This window comes from Elgaria multicarinata, chromosome 12 (genome assembly GCF_023053635.1).
Source record: "Elgaria multicarinata webbii isolate HBS135686 ecotype San Diego chromosome 12, rElgMul1.1.pri, whole genome shotgun sequence".
NCBI classification, from domain to species: Eukaryota; Metazoa; Chordata; class Lepidosauria; order Squamata; family Anguidae; genus Elgaria; species Elgaria multicarinata.
Genome location: NC_086182.1, coordinates 7395680 through 7415013, shown reverse-complemented (window position 1 = coordinate 7415013; position 19334 = coordinate 7395680). Strand labels below are relative to the sequence as shown.

Genomic DNA, 19334 nt, shown 5'->3' with positions numbered 1-19334 from the left:
CACCCCTTATGTAGTTCCTACCTGTTCAGGTTCTACTTCTCTTTAGGATTGTTAAAATCCACTGTATTTGTGGGGGTCCAATCTGGTTTTCAAGTAATGCCAGGTTCTTCACAAATTTAGCAGAGCTCAATGAAGTCAATAATTGCACTTCTGATCCTCGGAAAAAGCCAACTTCTCAAACTCACAGGTGCTTCCCTATATGCAGGCTGAACATTCCACATCCTAAATTGTTAAACTCTTTCCATTCATTACACGTTTAGCCCTATCCATCCCTGGAACACTTGATTGGGGAGATCTAACTACCTGTCAGAGGATTCAAAGAACTATTCCCTATATCTTCTGAAATCATAACGCATACTGCTTATTGCATTTAAATTGAGGATGCCTTTTAGATAATCTAGGCAAGTCATCATCAACATTTTTGGAGTTGGGATCCAGCTTTGGCCTAAACCAAGCATTTCAGGATTTATTTTATTTTATTACCATTTATCTGCTGTCACAACCTACCTTAGCTCAGGCTGTAATCCAGTAGCAGGTTCTGCTCCTTTAGTTGTAGTCAATGGTCTGTACACCATTTAGAAAGTAGAACAATTTTATTTCATGCTTCTTGGATAGGATCTACACAACTGCTTAATTTTTTTTATAATTGTATTGCTGTTAGGTCCCAAGACACATTCCTTGCAGAGTTTTCAACCCTCTTTCAAAGTGTTATTATATTTTGCTTGGTGTAGATCTGGCCCTGGTCTTAATGCCAATTCAGCTCTTCCCATATTCATGCAGCCTAAATTGCATAGCAAATGCAGGAGAACCCCAAAGTTTGGTTTGCAGTTACCCAAATAGGTTTAGGGAAGAAACCTTAGAATGCTCTCAGTAAGAAATGAATGGCACAAGATGCTGAAGGGGAAGGGGGAATGAAATGGCTAGAAAGATACATGACCCCAGGAGGCAACTGACAGTTACCTATAGACATAAATGAAGAAATCAGATTTCAATGTTAATAGGACTGGGCACACATCTGACCACCCCAGAATGGAGAGGAAAACCCCAAAAACAAGCCAGGACTGAATATGCTGTAGGCACGAACACTGTTGAAGATGAGGAGAAAGGAGTTGCTGGAAATGTGAACAGAAGCACTCCACATCACAATATTTTGTTGCAAGGGCCTACAAACATACTATATACTATTTCTTTCCATGCCTGTGAAGTTGTGACTGGGATAGGGCGGGGTGTGTGGAGAATCTGATAATCATGTGGGAAGCGGAAATAGAACGGAGCAGCTAGAAAGGAAAACACATTGTGAGGACCTGCCCCTTCTTGTTCACACCAAGAAGCTATTTTTACATGTGAGAGCTGGCCAGAGCCATCGATGGAGAAATCAAATATTTTAATTGCAGTTCAAACTGGGCATAAGCACCCACCTCATCCTCCAAAACCTGAAAAGGATGAAAAAAGGACCTCAAAACAGCGCAACAAGAATGATCAGTGGGCATAGAACACTGTTATATGGGGAGTGGGTAGGGGAGCTTTGCTGTAGAGGCCATACATATTGCAACATCTCAATGCAGCACCCCTGTTAAAATTCTCAACTTAGAATCTAGGGTTTGACTACATTCTTTGGAAAGCCCAGGGCTCATTTCTCCCACATGCCAGGCAGCTTGCTCCCACTACACAAACCTAGGGCAAGGACAGGCCAAATGCTGCCTCACAGTGAAGTGCATTAAACCTTTGTAACAACCTATGCTTATATACAATAAACTGAGTGTTCAACCCAAAAAATGCCACAGAATCCTCTGCACTGTGCAGACCAGGAGCTTTGCTAGACCTCCCGGGATAACCCGGCAGGGAGGCGGGGCGGCAGCGCGCTGACATTAGCGCGCGCCACCGCAGCTTCCGGACGCGCAGGGACGTCGGATCCCTGCAGCGTCTGCCATTTTTTTTTTTTTAGTTTAAAGGGGCCGCGAGCGGCCCGAAGACGGTGGACCTGGTAAGTTCGTTTTTTTACATGGGGGGGAAGGATGGCAAGGGGGGGTGGCAAGGGGGGAGACAGAGCGAGCACCGCGCGCCACCGCCCGAGCAAGCAGGCAAGCAGCGCTTGCCCGGGCATTGATGGTGCTATATAAATATTGCTATATAACATTTATAATATAATGTATTATAATATAATGTTTATGCTATATAAACATTGATGGTGCTATATAAATAAATAATAATAATGCCTGGCATGGGGCGGCATTGCTCGGGTGGCGGCGCGCGGCGTTCACTCTGTCACCCGCCACCCCCCCTTGCCATCCTTCCCCCTGCCCCTCTCTTTCCGCCCCCCAGGCCAATGGGCACAGCGCTCGTATGAGCGCTGTGCCAGGTCCGCAGCTTTTCACGGCTACTCACGAGTAAGTGAGTAGCCGCAAAAAGCCACGGAAGTAGCTGGCCGGGGCTGCGAAAAAGGCGCGCCATAAGCGACTTTGCTTATGGCGCGTTAGAAGAGGCCTCACTGCGGCCTGGGCCCGGATTCCCCTGTGCGTCATCTGGACGTACAGCAGGGAAACCGGGTCTCAAGGCGCGCTAAGGCCTCGTCTAGCAAGGCCCCAGGAGTGAGAAACCTGGAAACAAAGAACTTAACAGCCATGTTGGCTGGGGCTGCTGAGTATTGGAGCCCAACATCTAGAGGGCAGCCCTGTTGAAGAGAAACAGATAAGCCTATGCGGGGAGTGTCACATGGGAGCAGGTCATCACCCTTAATGCATCAGACTTTAGGGAAACAAGAGATTAGTAGCACAACGCATGTGCACAAGGAAGCTTCTCGGTGTCCAGAGAATGAGGTCAGTGAGTTAATTTAGCAGCTGCTAAAGTTAGGCATTTCACTCTCCCTGCCAAACACAGGCTGGTCTTGCATGCAGGTCAACTAGCCAAAAAAGAGCATCTGCCTGAGGTTTTAAAAGAACTGGACAAAGGAAACAATTCAATCACCAGGGTGGCACTCTTTTTTCCAAGTCAATACCACCAGCCAGGAAAGAAGCTTTCAAGTACAGAGGGAAAGCAAAGCCCAAATCAGGCCTTCAAAACTTAACGAAGTCTCTGCTATGGCTGGAGGCCTGTTATTTTGAAGCGAACTGGTTCTCAAAGAAGCCAAATTCTGCACTGCCAAGGACCATGCACAGGCCTATCTAACCATAGCTGCTTTAAAGGAGGGAAAAGTATTTAAGATGCTTCTTGGTAGTTAGGGCTGCAAAAGACCCGCTAACATGTATTGCATGAACCTGCCGTGTGCAAAAGGCTCACAGCCAGTGTGGCGTAGTGGCTAAAGTGTTGTACTGAGAGTCGGGAGATCTGGGTTCTAGTCCCCACTCGGCCATGGAAGCTCACTGGGTGACTTTGGGCCAGTCACACTCTCAGTTCAACCTACCTGACAGGGTTGTTGTTGTGAGGATAAAATGGAACGGAGGAGGATTATGTACACCACCTTGGGTTCCTTAAGAGGAAAAAAGGCGGGATATAAATGCAATAAAATAAATAAAATCACTCACCTATAAAAGCTTAACATGCCAAATCTGACTAGAGGGAGAATTTGAGTTAAGCATTAATATAGATTGCAATTTGGGCTTTCTTAGCTGCAATTTGGGCTTACTGGCTTGTGCTACAAATACATAAGGACAGGAGATACAATCTTAAAAGGACAATTGCTGTATGGTAAAAGCACATCCTTGTCTCTAGTATGCAAGACAGCGAATGTTCATAATGGGCTCAAAGAACAGTTCCTTATTCCTAATCTAGTAGAGCCAGTGGTTAGCATCACAATAGGACTGGGGAGACCTAGGTTCATATTCCCAACTAACCATGTAACTCACTGAGTGACCTTAGGCCAGTTACCATCAGCTTAACCCTCCTCACAGGGCAGTGGAGGATAAAATGAGAAGGCCATGGCTGCCACCGTGAGCTCCTAGGTTGTAAATGTAATTAAATAGTACACACCTTTAAGTCATGAAGCCCATTGTTCTAACCTTGCAAAACAGACCAGACACAAAATAACACAACTCAGATAGAACCTAGCACTTTATTAAGATCTTTAGTCAACTTGGAATTTCAAGAACCAGACATATGTCATAAATGCCCAGGAAAAAAGTGGAACGCAAAAGGCACTTCCTGCTCAGGGCATTGGCCATGGGATGGGCAGGTAAACAAGCTGGCTTCTCTGTACAACACCAACCAAGTTTGCCTCTCCCAAGGCCAGTTTCCCCTAGCACTGCCCACCCCTGTTTTACACAAGCCAGACCCCCTGTAGGTTATGGCCCAAGGCTTTTCTGTAGGACACCTTGGCCTATCAAGGAATGCTGGAAACTGTCAAGGAATTCATGGTGTCAAAATAAAGTTTAAAAGCTGCCATTTGAGACAAGGGCTTCTCTGTACTCACACCCAGTCTCAAAAACACAATAAATAAGCAATTAAAAAGTTTCAAGTATGTAGGGTTTCTCCCCACGTCCTTTCCAAATGCACTTGAACTCTAAAGGGAACTGGCTTCTCTGTAGCTACACCAGTACTTCAGAATGCAGTTTGGACCTGGCTTAGAAAATAAACCCTGGGAGTTTTGTGCAATATGAAGTTCTTGGCTCTAAAGAAAAAAAATTCCAGGTGCCAAAAGTGTGCAGCCTACAGACCTTGCGTACGACCCTGTGACTTCTCTGTAATACGCCACAAGGTTGGCCAAGAGCCCATTTGATAAAGATGGTGAGGTTTGGCTAGTGCTAAAAGTGTGCATAGGATTTTTCAAACCTTAACACATACATCCCCCCCCCAAAAGAGCAGGAAATGATTAAAAAAGGGTGCTGACTGAATTTTAGAGCATAAGATCATTGATTGCTGAACCAGAATTGCCTCCATTTAAAAACTGAAGCTCCAAATGGAACTTGTGTTGCATGCAAGGCTATCTGCTACAGTGGTGGTGATGGCTCACATGAGACTGACCAGAGTTGGGGAACAGAAACATGGGCTTTATATTCTCAATAGAATCAAGTCATTGCACAGTGCTGCTCTAGGTATCCAGAATGTATGTGGAACCACAGACTGTGCACGTTACAAGGGAAATTTCTTGTTTGTTTTTTGAATGGGAAGAATTGTTAACCTTTGGGCAATACAAAGGATTAGACTGAAACACGGTTTTGATTACAGTCTGTTTTTCTCTATATATTACATATAGCGCCTATGCTCAACTGGTTCTACTCATACGTCAAGCACACCAGGAAGAGGAGAAAGCACAGTGCAATTTGCGGTCCCCAGAGGACTAATATTCATAGCAATGGACAGAGTGTGCCAAGTTAAGAGCAGAGAAGGACAGAACCAGTTTAGGGAACGGGGCTCTTTCCCACAGGAGAGCCTGAAGGTTTCTCTGTAATGTACACCAACAGGTCTGGGGAAAGAAGCCCAACATGTTCAGTATTTAAGCTTTTTGGGGACTTCCCATGGGAAGTTGTTCCTACCAAAGTGACCATAGGCTGCAGTCTTCTGATAAATAGGCTTCTTCAGATCCAGATCCCTGGAATATACAAGTCCGTAACTCAATACAGGGCATTCACCAAATAAAGCATACAGCAGCTATACGTGAAAGGGCCACTTCTTACCAGTGATGATCAATGCTGCAGGCCCAAAACAAGAGGCCAATGGTGGACTTGTACAAGGATTAGATTGTTGTTTGTTCCCATTCTGAGTGCCACAGACAACAGCGCAAACATGTCCCAAGGAAGTCTAAGCCTCTGGGCTCAACTGGCATTACAGAATACTTACCTTCATTATGAATGGCTACATCCAACTGCAGATCACCACATATCTCTCCACTGGGAATGGTACTTCCTATCTGAATAACCAGCTCTTATTCCAACCAAACCTGCCCACTTCCAACATGAGGCTTCTAGAAGCAGTTAGCAAAAAGTGTAGACACAGCTTTGAACTGCTGTGTTTGCAGAGCTAAGCACCCCCAACTTCACACATTGGAGTCCTAGATGGGACTAGGCACCTAGTAAAAGAGCTAGCTAGTCTTAGCCATCAGTAACCTTACATGATTAGCCCAAAATGAATAGCAAATAGATCTCTGGAAGGTAGGTTTAATGTTCTTGGAGCAAAGCAAATCAGTGCTCCTGTGTGGGCTGCAGTTTTGTTTTCTTTGGTACATTTTTTTTAAAAGTTTGAAGTGTAATCACTTAATACACCACTGGCCATGTTTAGAAGAAAGGCTTTAATATTAGGCATAGCTTATAATATTTCTGACTCAAGTGCAATTGAGCTGCTTTGGCCAGATAGTAACATGTATGTTTCTGTGTGATCGGCCACTTTTATCCTAGAACGTTTCCCCCACCTTCCCCATATATCCCCTAGGCATGTTACATCATGAACTGACAAAGCATCATAAGAATGTTCTAGGATAAAAGTGGCCGATCACACAGAAACATATGTATTACTACCTGGGCCAAAGCATCTCAACTTGTCTAGAGCAGCTTTGCCCAACCTGGTGCCCTTCAAATGTTTTGGATTTCAACTCCCACCAGCCGTAACCAGTATGACTAGTGGTCAGGAATGCTTGAAGTTGTAGTCCAAAACATCTGGAGGGCACCAGGTTGGGGAAGGCTGGTCTAGAATATAGTGTTTGAGGGAACCTGCCCAAGCCCTCCCTTTTAGCCACTACATATCAAAGAGCAATTGCCCACCTTGTTATCCCGAGATAAATGCACCCCAAATCCTCTCTCTCTCTCTCTCTCACACACACACACACACACACACTACTGCAGGGGATTTACCTCCAATTTGAGATTGCAACCACTTCCTGTGATCACGACACATCAAAACACTTGGTGTTTGGCAAACTATTTTCCTTTGCCACTTTGTAGGTGGAGTCCATAGAGTTGTGGGGAGGACAACACCTTGGTATAAGGGCCATGCCACCTCATTTACACCTCACCCCATCCTTATTACCTCCTATGTGTCCGTCTTTATACATGTACATGCACCACCATGTTTTACCTGACAATGACCCCTGGGCGGAGGTCAAAATTCTTCTTCACAATGTCTAGCAGCTCATACTCAGTCTTTTGAGAGGTGCCATAATGGAAAATCGAGACTGACAGTGGATGGGCCACTCCAATGGCATAGGAGACCTGAGAGCAAGGTTAATATAAATCACAAGCATTAAAATATGCAGTGGCTTCAATCACCAAGTGATTCCCTCTCTCCTCACATGACTACTGCCAACATTTTACTCTAACCTTTCCTTCTAAACATGCCTCTGACAAAGTTATTGTAGTATTTTCAAATTGAATTCTGATCCTGGTGTCTTTCTATAGCAGCCTTCCCCCAACCTAGTGCCCGCCAACGTTTTAGACTACAATTCCTAGCATTCCTGATCATTGCTGGGGCTGATGCTCTTGAGGGCACCAGGTTGGAGAAGGCTGTTCTACAATTTAGAATCCAACTTTTGATTCGGGTGTTGTGAGAAGATTTTATTATGAGGTCCACACAATTTCAGGCATTACCAGCACCTACCTCACTTGGTCATTACTGTGCCTTAACTGCCTAATAGACCCTAGAAACATCAGCTTTCTATACAATTTCAATCTTCTGATAAATTTGAACTTATTAAGCTTAACACACACAGTCTTAAAGTAACATCTTAAACCCAGTGGTGCCCATTTAACATTGTCTTCTAATACTAATTTCACTGTGTTGTAGTCCTGGGAACTCAAAAAAATTTCAGCTCAAAAGCAACATGTTGAACATACCTGAACAAGCACTCTCCGACAAAGACCAGACTTTACAAGGGACTTTGCAACCCAGCGAGCAGCATAAGAAGCCGAACGGTCGACTTTTGTGTAGTCTTTACCAGAGAAAGCACCACCTCCATGTGCTCCCCAGCCACCATAGGTGTCAACAATTATCTTCCGGCCAGTCAAGCCAGCATCCCCCTGCAATCAACAATTACATTCATTACGTCTTTTGCTAACCTTTGTAGAGAATCCATCACATCTCTGGATGAACACACAGGGTTGCCATGCTCTCAGCAAGCCAAGACCTTCTGAAGAGTTTTAACGATCATCCGGTTTGACAGCTGTTATACATTCTGCTTGCGTTTTTACACAGTTCCCTGACTGTACACGGCATTTAACTGGCTTGGCTGTTAAAAGGCACTATATTTATCCAGATTAGGCAAGAAACAAGAATCCCAGCCTTGTCATACCTGGGGGCCACCAATTACAAAACGGCCACTAGGCTGCAGGTGATAGACAGTATCATCATCCAGGTATTTTGCAGGCACAACAGTTCTGACCACTTTCTCTTTCAAAGCATCCCTCATCTCATCCAGACCAATTTTCTCATCATGTTGAACAGAAATGACAATTGTGTGGACTCTAATAGGGATGACAGCACCACGATCCTGCCTGTACTGCACAGTCACCTGAAAGGGAGCCAAGGAAAAGATCAGAATTTTTGCATTGCCAGTAAGTACCTTCTGCAGACCTTTTGGTTGTAGTTTAAAGACCTTAACAGAGAAGTATCTACAGAAAATATATACTATAGCTTCTCCTTGCAAGTGAAGTTTCTTCTTCTTACTGCCTCTCTGCAGCATTTAATTGAGCAGGAGATTCAAGTCAAGACATTTACCTGAGTTTTAGAATCTGGTCGCAGCCAGGGCAAGGTATGGTTACGACGGAGCTCTGCCAGCTTTGCATTCAGCTGGTGTGCTAGGAGAAGGGTCAGGGGCATGCATTCGTCCGTCTCATCAGTAGCATAGCCAAACATCAAACCCTATAAATAGTAAGAAGCAGAAGGGGGTGATTGTAATCTTCACATCCAACAGTGAAGTTTTAGGATTGCACATTATATACCTATTAAAATTAACCCACAACCCATTAACACCAACCTGATCTCCAGCACCAACATCTTCTTCCTTTCTGTCAAGATGGACTCCCTGAGCTATGTCAGGGGACTGCTGCTCCAGGGCAACCAAAACATTGCATGTCTTGTAGTCAAAGCCTAGAATACACAATTTAAGCTTAGCACAAACAAACATTAACAATCAAAACCTTTCTATTCAAAGCGAAGGTCCAATATGCAGCTAATCTACTTACCTTTTGAGGAATCATCGTAGCCAATGTGCTTGATTGTTTCCCGAACAATTTTCTGATAGTCCACTGCAGCGGTGGATGTGATCTCCCCAGCTAGGAGGATCATTCCAGTCTTTGCAGCAGTTTCTACATAAGAACACAGAATTGGCAACATCAATTTGAAGTACCAAAGAGTTGCAGCTCTCACTGATTACATTCCCAGCAGCTACCATTCCCCACATAATGGGCAAGACTACTCACCACAGGCTACTTTGGCATTTGGATCTTGTTTAATATGTGCATCAAGGACAGCATCGCTAATTTGATCACAAATCTTATCTGAAATCAGAAAACTTCCATTACTTTCCAAACCTTGTCACTTCTATTTTACATCTTTAAAGTTGCAGCTGCTAGGTTTTTCTTGCTTTTGTTCTTTTATGACAGGTATGGAGAACCTATGACCCTCCAGGTGCTGATGAACTGCAAATTCCATCAAACATGCTGACTGGGACTGAGTTCAGTCCAATAACATCTGGAGTGCCGCAGGTCCTTGAAAACTATTTTAATTTATTTTGATATCATTATCCTCATTACAAGTTCGTAATTGATAGGTAGATAAACTATTACCAAACCTCAATATCGGGACCTTTGATATATCACCAAATGAAATATATAATAAAAACTACTATTTCTTGTTAGCAAAGACAACCTTCTCTTTCCCTATTAAAACACCTGAACCAAAGTTATCTTAAGAACAACATTAAGTGTCTTTCCTCACTAGAGCTTTAGTTAACCTATCTACTTTTTAAATCAGCCTTCCTCAACCTGGTGCCCTCCAGGTGTTTTGGACTTCAAATCTCATCAGCCCTAGGCATTATGGGCAATGGTGAAGCATGCTGGAAGGCTGTATTACATGCAACAGCCCAATTTCCCATTCACTCATTTCTACTTAGACATTCACACCCAATTCCCTATTACTGCTGCAATTCAAGTACTGCAATACTGCATTCACTTCTGTAAGTAGAAAGAAAGAAGCTGGTTATAATATATCTGCCCAAATATCTAGAAACTAACATCCTAAACGTAAATTTAATTTACTGCCATCCTATAACTAAAGCTGTTTTCAGTCAAATACAAGACCACCAAGCCACACTGTAATACAGCCTTCTCCAACTTGGTGCCTTCCAGATGTTTTGGATTACAACTCCCAGCATTCCTGACCATTAGCCATGCTGTCTGAGGCTGATGGGAGTGGTAGTCTAAATCATCTGGTGGGCACCAGGTTGCAGAAGGCTGTAATATATTTTATTGCAGAGCACTGAAAGCCCCAAATGCTATCAGAGCTGTTCACATGCTTCAGCTATCCTTAGAAAGCTATTAACCTTGTGTAATATGTGCTATTGTGAACCGCCCAGAGAGCTTCGGCTATTGGGCGGTATAAAAATGTAATAAATAAATAAATAAATATTAAGCCAGTTAAAAGCCAAAACCATTGCCTCTATAGGCTATAAATGACATTTAATCCAGAGACCACATTTATTATATTTTTAGTCCTCCAACAACAATTCTCTGGGCAGATAACATGACACTAAAAGAATAAACACAACTAACAATAATTAGCGCAAGAGATTAAAAATACAATATAAAAATATAAAAGCAAAACCTTACAACATTCTATGGGCACTTTAAAAATCTGTAAACTAAATTATTGAATCTAATAGCTAGCATTTTATATAGACAAGGGACACCACTACTGCAAAATCCCCAAATATGGCTAAAGCTGGGAGTGAAGACATTATTATTATTATTATTATTATTATTATTATTATTACTACTTCAATTTATATCCTGCCTATATACAAAATACAATAGGCACCAAGACATGGAGCTGCCACATCAATATATATTGTTAGTCCTGAAGAAACAAATTTACTCTTAAAAATTTAAGACTACAAAAGCTGAAGAATCAGCTGTGACAGAGGTTTAGCAGTCTTGCTAGAGATAGCTGCAGTTTTTAAGGCAAGACATTGTTATCTAGAACAGAGGTAAGCAAACCAGTGCCCACCAGATGTTTTGGACTACAAATCCCATAAACTGACCATACGCCATGTTGGCAGAGGTGAAGGGGCTTGCAGTCCAAAGCACCAGGTTGCCCCCTCCTGATCCAGAGGTACATAAGAACAGCTGTGCTGATTAGATCAGGGGCCTATGAAGTCTAGCATTCTGTTCACATAGTGGCCACCGAAAGGCCTATGGGAAGCCCACAAGGACATGAGTGCAAAAGCACCCTGTGTTCCCCACCAACCACTTCATCATTGTTATTTATTACGGTCACAGACCAGCAAAATCAACACCAAAACATACAAAGGATAGATAAAAAGTGACATAAAAACAAAATACAGCTTGGTGAGTTACTTCTCTCAGAAGGACTGCAATGTTATTTTTCTAATTTGCATTGAGGTCATGAGAAACTTAGAGACCCTTTCAGTAATATGGGAGGACACATCCCTTAAACAGATCAATACCAACGTTGTGGGACTATATCCAGAAAAGGCTGTTAATAAAGGAAAGATTAACTTTTTTCTGCATTCCTCATACATGTTACAATGCAAAATGACATGTTCAACAGATTCTATTGCTCCAGAACCACAGGGACCTATTTGTTCATTAACCAGTATTTTACTAAATCGTCCTTCTAGTAATGCTGATAGCAACACATTAAAGTGAGCAAGGGTAAATGCTCTCCTATACTTGGGAATGGTTAAAGCATATAGATATAAAGCTACAGTGAGCCCATAGTTATTAAAATTATTGTAGAGCAGTGGAGAGCAAGATTTGTTAGCAGCAGTTCTTAAATGCTGTAGATCTAGATCTATTAGTCTTTGAACAACAAGAGATTGGGCCTTCTGGAGCCCATAGTTGCCTACAGCTTCCACAGAGAAGCCCAGCCTAAGTAGTTTCTTCTCCATCTCTCTCATCCAACAAGAATCCCCACCAACCAGTATTTAGAGACATACTGCCTCTGACACTGGAAGTAATATATAGGCATTGTGATTAATGGCCATTGATAGCCTTACCTTTCATGAATTTGTCTAATCTTATTTTAAAGCTGTCAAAATTGGTGGCCATCACCACATTCAGTTTAACAGTTGCTGGGGAACTTGGGAAGGAGGGTGCAGTTGCACTCATGTCCTGCTTGTGGAGTTCCCATGAGCCACTGTGGGAACAGAATGCTGGGCTAGACAGACCTTTGGTCTGATCCAGCATGGCTCTTGGGTTCTAACTATGTACACTTTGTGAAGAAGCACTTATTTTTTGTCTCCAAAATTTCCCATTCAGCTTCATTGGATGACCTTGGGTTCTAGTGAGATGGGAGAGACACTTCTCCCTAGCCATTTTCTCCAAACCACACAATTTTATACACCTCTTTCATGTCTTACTCACCCCTTTTCTAATCTAGAGTCCCAAACTCCATAACCGTTCCTCATAAGCAACTGCCCCAACCCCTTGAACATTTTGGTTGCCCCTTTCTAGTTCAACTAGACTTCATATCAATTTTGCACAATGTTCTATTTAATACTTAACATGTGATTTGATTAGTCTCACAAAATAAAGACCTCAAGGAGAACCAGAAAACCCAGGATCAGTGCTTTAGAAACTAGAGTACATTGACATTAAAATTATCAGATTCCTCCTGAAAGACCTGTTTGTCTGTGGAACAGACTGTCTTGGAAGATGGCAGACCCTCCTTCATTTGAGGGTTTTAAGCAGCACGGGATGGTCACTTACCAGGGATGCTGTAGCATCACATTTCTTGCACCAGCAGGGAATTGCACTAAATGACCTTTGATATCCCTTCCAACTCCACTTTCTATGAACAAGTATCTTGCATGGTTCTAATTTAAGTGACTGCGCTACAAAGGGAATCAAGACCTTGTAAATGTACACACATGGACATGGTCACTTTACAAGGTCAGAAGAACATATATAGCCAGAAAAACAAAATATCAGTATGTAATTTACAAGATTTTCTTCCAATTCTTTGTCTATTTTCCAGGCTGAAGAGAAACTTGAAGCTACCTATGACCTACAACCAAAAATACACCCACATGGTACTATTCTTCAACAGAAGCCACATGGCTATGGTGGAAAGGTTGATGCAACACACACACACGCTTTTCTGCAGCAGCAACTTGCTTGGCCAGTGCTGAATTCCCCCCCCCCAACCCCTTTTCTTGTTCCTATGCAGCCTCCTGGAATAGACTATATTTGGAACAGTGCTCCCTACAGTGTATAAAAGCACACAGCCACCAAAATGAGGCAGCCCATTCTAACTCATGCCCTCCCCTCTATCTACAGGACAGACTTCTCAGCCATCATGGCGGAGAAAGACAATGAAAATGCAAGCTTTCTCCGCCAGACCGGTTGGGCATCCCAACAAGCCTCCCCGCCCCCACTCAGGCCAATTGCAAAAAAAATGCTCTCAGTACGTTCTGTGTGCTGCAATCCTGTACATACTTACCTGGGCGTAAGGCCCATTGAACTCAACGGGACTTACTTCTGAGTAATCCTGCTGTGCATTATTGCGTTGCACGTAGCTTTGTTGTTAGTCAATTTTATGTTACGTAAAGGTGTCTTGTTTCACTTGCCCTCCCTTCCCCCCTCCCTATTAAAACCAGGAATCCTTTTTTATTATTACCACCGCCTACCGTTCTTCCTCCGCCCCCCGCCCCCAAAATCCCGTTTTAACATGGATGCCTCTTTCCCACCGCGCGCTCCTCATCAAGTCTCCCTTGATGAACTCTCTCCATGCGGACACCACGTGGTCGTCTGCAATGCGGGGGCGCGTCCCCGTCGCCAGGCGGGAGGGAGCACGCGCGCTCCCGCCCCGGGAAAATGAAGGCGTCGTCATCCTATTCTTTGCTCCCCACCCCCTCACCCGCGTGGTTTAACTCCACATGGGGAGACGAAAAAGGGGGAAGACACGCCCGCCTCGGATCAGGCCCACCGGGACAGAGGCTCTGCCCGGCCGCGGTGCCCCGATCCCCATCCCACTCCATCCCCTCACGCGCCGAAATGGGCCTCCAGTGGCCGCTCACTAGCGAGTCCGGTCGTCAATCGCCGCCCGCCAACCAATCAGCAAGCCGGACAGGAGCCGCCCGCGCGCCCCCAACCCGCCTTTCGTACAGCCGGGTCTTTTGCCCCCTCCCCCTCCTCTTCGTCTTTAGTCCTTTCTCTCTCTCTCTCTCTCTCTCTCTCTCTCTCTCTCTCTCTCTCTCTCTCTCATGCACTCACCTGGGTGCCCTTCCCCCACCGACTCTGAGGTGAAGAGAAAAGAGCCCTCCTCGATTCTGCTGTCGCGGAAACCGTTCATGGCGGCACGGAAGAAAGAATTACTGCGCGGAGAAGAGGAAACGAGGAATAAAGCACACGACGCAGGGCACGAAAACAAATAATATTAATAAACCGCCGAGAAGAAGCTGCGACTACTCTTCCAACAACCGCTGAGAGCTGGAGCCGGGCTGGAATGACAGTGTCGCCGCCTCGCCGTGGGCATTTATAAAGTAAGGCCCCGCCCTCCCGACGAAACTCCGCCTCCTTTTCCTTTTGGGGAGAGCGGAGCCGGCCCGGAGAGAACGTCGAGGGAGGGAGGGACGGACTGAGGGACGGGGCGCGCTCTCGCTCGCTCTCGGGCTCCGCCACCCCGTGAGGGAGGGATAATTGTACATAACCATTACGCGGCTTGCGCCTTCTCCTCCCATTGAAGGCAGCCTTTCCTTTCCACAATTAAACTGGGGCTCGGCAGGGGAACTCTTGCATATTATTTATAGCGGCCTGTCACTTATAAGCCAAGACAAAAGTCTCTTCCCCGCCCTCGAATCTCGTCAGCCTCTCGTCGCCTCAGGGCGGCGCGGGCTGGCGTAGGGTTTTCCCGCCTTGGCCTAAGGGGAAAGGAACCGCGCGATGCTCGTCTTCTGCGCGCTTTTTTGGGAGTAAGTCTCCTTGAAGGAGAGAGGGGGCTGACTTCTTAACGCGCGTTAGGATCGGGCTGCGAGAATGGCCCTTTGTGCGCGCTTCGCTGCTTTCCCATGAGGGGAGGAGGAGTAACCCGTGATAAGCCATTATACCTGCACGACGGCCATTTTGGTTTATTTCTTCTTGCCACTTCATTTGGGGGAGTCAAGATTACTTAGTTTCCTTTTTAAAGCCAGCAGAAATACTGAAAATTGGGGGTGGGGAGCGTGGGTTTGAGCTTAATGCACAAAAAGGCCCAACACTCATACACCACCGAACCACGTCCTTCCCAAATTGGCAACTTTACATCATATGCGTGTTTAATAGGAACCCCACCCTGTTCCAAGATGGGTGTTCCCAGAGGAGTGTACATAGGATTGCAACCTTAATGTTAGAGTAGTACGCGTGCTTACAAGGGAGCAAGCCCCACTGAACACAATGCTTCGAAGCAAACACACTGGATCCGGGTGCAATCCTGGATGGCTTCTCACTCATCATTATATGGAGAAATAAAGTTGGATATCAGTGTACTGATGAGACTTTACTCCAGATCTGCTAATGAAGTGGTTTCATATACTCCATTGGGGACAGAGTGGAAGCTGGGTCTGAGGTATGGTCGCCTAACCTCTGGACATGATAGGAATGGAACCACTGTAACACTATGTCCCCAACTCATAAAGCCAATCCAGAAGGATATCATGGTCAAAAGCATTAAGAATTAACAGGGTTTGCTGTCTCTTAAAAAACCGTATGTCAGGGTGATCAAGACTAGAGCTGTGTACGGACCCCCTGAACCGCTTCATGGCCCGATCCGGAACTTTCAGATCAGCCCCATACCGCTTCGGGTCGATCCAACCCTCCCCCGCTCCGCTCTGTGGAGCGAGATCAGGAGGGGCGGATTGAGATTTTGACCCCCTTTCCCTACTTACTTGCCTCCGCAAAGGCAGGGAAGGGGGGACAAAATGGGGGACAAATAAGCCCCCCTCCCCCCTTACCTGGCTCCGCCACCGTTGCAGCGGCGGAGCCAGGTAAGCCCCCCTCCCCCCCACTTACCTGCCTCCGGCACAGTTCGGCACAGGCTTCAACTGAGGCCTGGGCCTCAGTTGAAGCCTGCAACGGACACAGGTAAGCTCCCCTCCCCCCTTACCTGGCTTCGCTGCCGTCGCCGCCAGATGTGCCCCCTCCCCCCCACTTACCTGCATTCAGAGATCTGGATGGAGGCGCAATCAGAGCCCTAATCAAGACCAATTCATTCCCAAACTTGGCCTGAACCCAGGCTGGAAAGGGTCTCGAAAATCCATTCCTTCCAAGAGCATCTGAAGCTGCTGGCCAGGCCACCACCCTCTCAAGCACACAAAGGGGATATTAGTGACTGGCTGATAATTAAGAAGTGGGTCAGTGTGGGTTTCTTGAGAAGTAGGAGCACTACTGCCCCTTTCAAAGCATTGGGCACTCATTCCTCCTGCAGTGATGTATTAACCACACACAGAACACATCCTGTCAGTCCACTCTGGCTAGTTCAAATTAGCCACGAAGGGCACAGGTCAAAATTACAAGTAGTTGGGTGCACATCTCAAGCGTCTTGTTCATGTCATCAGGCCCCAAAAGCTGAAACCAATCCCACAGAACTGGACCAGATGGAGCACTGGACACCTCATTTGGACTTGCATCAACTGCAGCATCCAAGTCAGCATGCAGTTGATCTGTGATTTAAACCCCAAAGTGCCTTGTGAAGCCCAAGCCAGAGAGATTATGCCATCAGCTCCTGAAGAAACCTTCAGATAGCCTGAAATAACTATATTCTGCTGTTTGAATGGGGGTTTTTCACCCCAGAAGGGACATTTCTTTGGTTCAATTTTTTAAAAATTGTAATTCTTGGATGCCTTAGCAGAAAAGCTGTATAGAAGTGTATTTAATTAATGAATAAAAGATTAAATATCACATCAGCTTTCCAAGGGATTGAACATCCCCATTAGCTGGGGCAGATATTAAAAGACATTGAACCACACAGAACAAGCCTTCTTTGCTGCATAGGATTGAGATGCATATGTTAAGAAAAGGTCTGCTAGCTTTAGGGTGGCAAATGAGGGGTGGGGGAGAGACTTTTTTAACATAGCAAAAAGGAGCTTTTCAACACAAGTATCCTTGAATTGTAAAAGAAAACGGCAAATGTCTGTACATTTGCGCCAGCCTTGTCCTACCTGGTGCCCTCTAGAAGTATTGGACTGCAACTCCCAGCATCCCCAGACAGCCATGCTGACTCATGTGATGGGAGCAGTTGTCCAACTCATCTGACTGGAACCAGGTTGGGGAAGGCTAATTTACACAAAAGGACTTGTGTTGCACTCACTGTTCCCATTAGATAATGGAGCCGATATGCCAACCTTTGGATTGATTAACTACCCTACGATAAGGTCTGGAGGCTGAAACCTTTCTCTTGTAATATCTCCCTTCTGGTGAACTGTTATTAGTGAGTGAGGCTTTGGGCCATAGAGATGCCTCAAAATGAGATAAGATCAGGTCAAGGGAAGTGAAGTGGAGAAGGGTAGAATGAAAGCTTCTGTGACAGGGAACAGGTGCAGCCTGGAGGAAGCAGCAATAAAAAGCAGTCATGACGCATTCTGGATTTGGGAAAGAGAGCAAATCTAATTTTTCAAGGAAATAACCAGTTTTAAACATCTCCTCCTGTCTGGCTCTGACTATCAAGATCTCCTTTAGAGGCCCTGTTCAGCCTGCACCCGCCGCCTGAGCTAAGTGCCAACAGAGACAAGAGCCTCATGTCTGGAATTCGCCAAGTTCCCTCTCTGATTATTTTTGAAAGACAATTGAAAATGCTTAGTATTTTTTAATTACATTTTTAATCCACCTTTCCTCCATGAAGCTCAGGGTGGTAAACATGGTGCTCTTCCCCCATACTCCTTTTATCTACTCTACATCCCTGTGAGGTAGGTTAGACTGAGAGAGGTAGGCCTAATATTCTGCAATGAGTTTAATGGATGAGTGAGGATTAGAATTAGCCTACTCCCTTAGCCCTAACACAAGTACTTTAATACTCTGGCTGGGAATGATGGGAGTTGTATTCCAACACATCTGGAGATCACCAGGTTGGGGAAGGCTGCACTACACCATACTGGTTCTCTTAATGGTGTTTCATTCTTGCTGTTGCTGCTACTGAATGCATTTCTTGATTTTATATGTGCAATTTTATATTGATGGTTTTATTGCTGCTATATTGTTATCCACCTAAAAGTCTTTGTGACAGAGATGGAAAACTAACATTTTAAGTTAATGAGAAGACAGAGCTCCTATGCCTTTTAATAGCGGTAGTGTAGAAAACAGGATTTCAACAGGTGCAGTTTGTCATGCAAGGAGAGTTGCACCCATTAAAACCCAGTCTTCTACACTATTTTAAAAAGTATGAAGGACCCTATCCTCCCGCTTTGCATCCAGTTACCCTACTCACAGCAGTCCTCCCTGCCTGCAGTGATAGTGCCAGGCACTTGACTAGAGAGCATAACACTGAAAATTAGGACAAATTTCTACTCTTGAAGACAGTCCAAGTGACAGGATCTCCACTCTTTTATGATACTTGCCTCTGGCACATTATCAGCCCCGAGCATGAGCTGACTCCCTCTTTTAAATTAATGAAGACCCACTAATGACGGAGTCTGCTTACCATGTGACGGGAAGGGCAACGGATCAGAGAGACGACAGCAACTTTGCTTGTTTATGAGATGTGGTATGACCTCAGGGACATGTCAGGCTGCCCCGCATGATGCAACAGAGCCCAAACCTTACCACAGCGATTCTCAACCTGTGAGAAAGGCCTACCCTGGAAGGTGTTTGGGGCACTTGGAAAGAACAGTCGAAGATCCAGAAGAGGGATAGGGCCTTGACAGAGGTCATGCCAACCTCCCATACCAGCAAAAACTGTGGGTAGACTGAGTACCTACTTAGAAGTGGACTGACAGTGGATTTATGGTGACGATTGTGATTTGTGAAGATCACAAAGCTCGCAGAAAGAGCTGTGTGTTGCTTTGTCCTTACAATGTTTCCCTGTGTACAGTCCAAGGAGGGATCCAGAGAGATCATCTCGTAATGCCAGTGTGGGATTTCTATCCCAGTCCACAAATCCTTGAACTCAGCAGTATGCTGTATCCATGTAGCAGTGTGCCATCACAATCTCTGCGACTTCATCTATGGAACATTGGTGCTGTGTTATCAAGGTGGGGGGACAGC

At 45.1% G+C, this 19334-nt stretch overlaps 1 protein-coding gene across 1 annotated transcript; it reads right to left on the bottom strand.

The window, feature by feature from the left end:
* Positions 1–4029: 4029 nt before the first annotated feature.
* Positions 4030–14596, bottom strand: LOC134407212 (S-adenosylmethionine synthase). The gene is made up of 9 exons (XM_063138850.1): positions 14376–14596; positions 9342–9419; positions 9105–9227; positions 8897–9009; positions 8638–8781; positions 8213–8431; positions 7758–7940; positions 7003–7136; positions 4030–5524 (listed from the first exon to the last, which is right to left on the bottom strand). Exons 1-9 carry the CDS (start codon positions 14452–14454, stop codon positions 5422–5424), a joined length of 1176 nt encoding a protein of 391 aa, XP_062994920.1. The 5' UTR covers positions 14455–14596; the 3' UTR covers positions 4030–5421.
* Positions 14597–19334: the final 4738 nt, after the last annotated feature.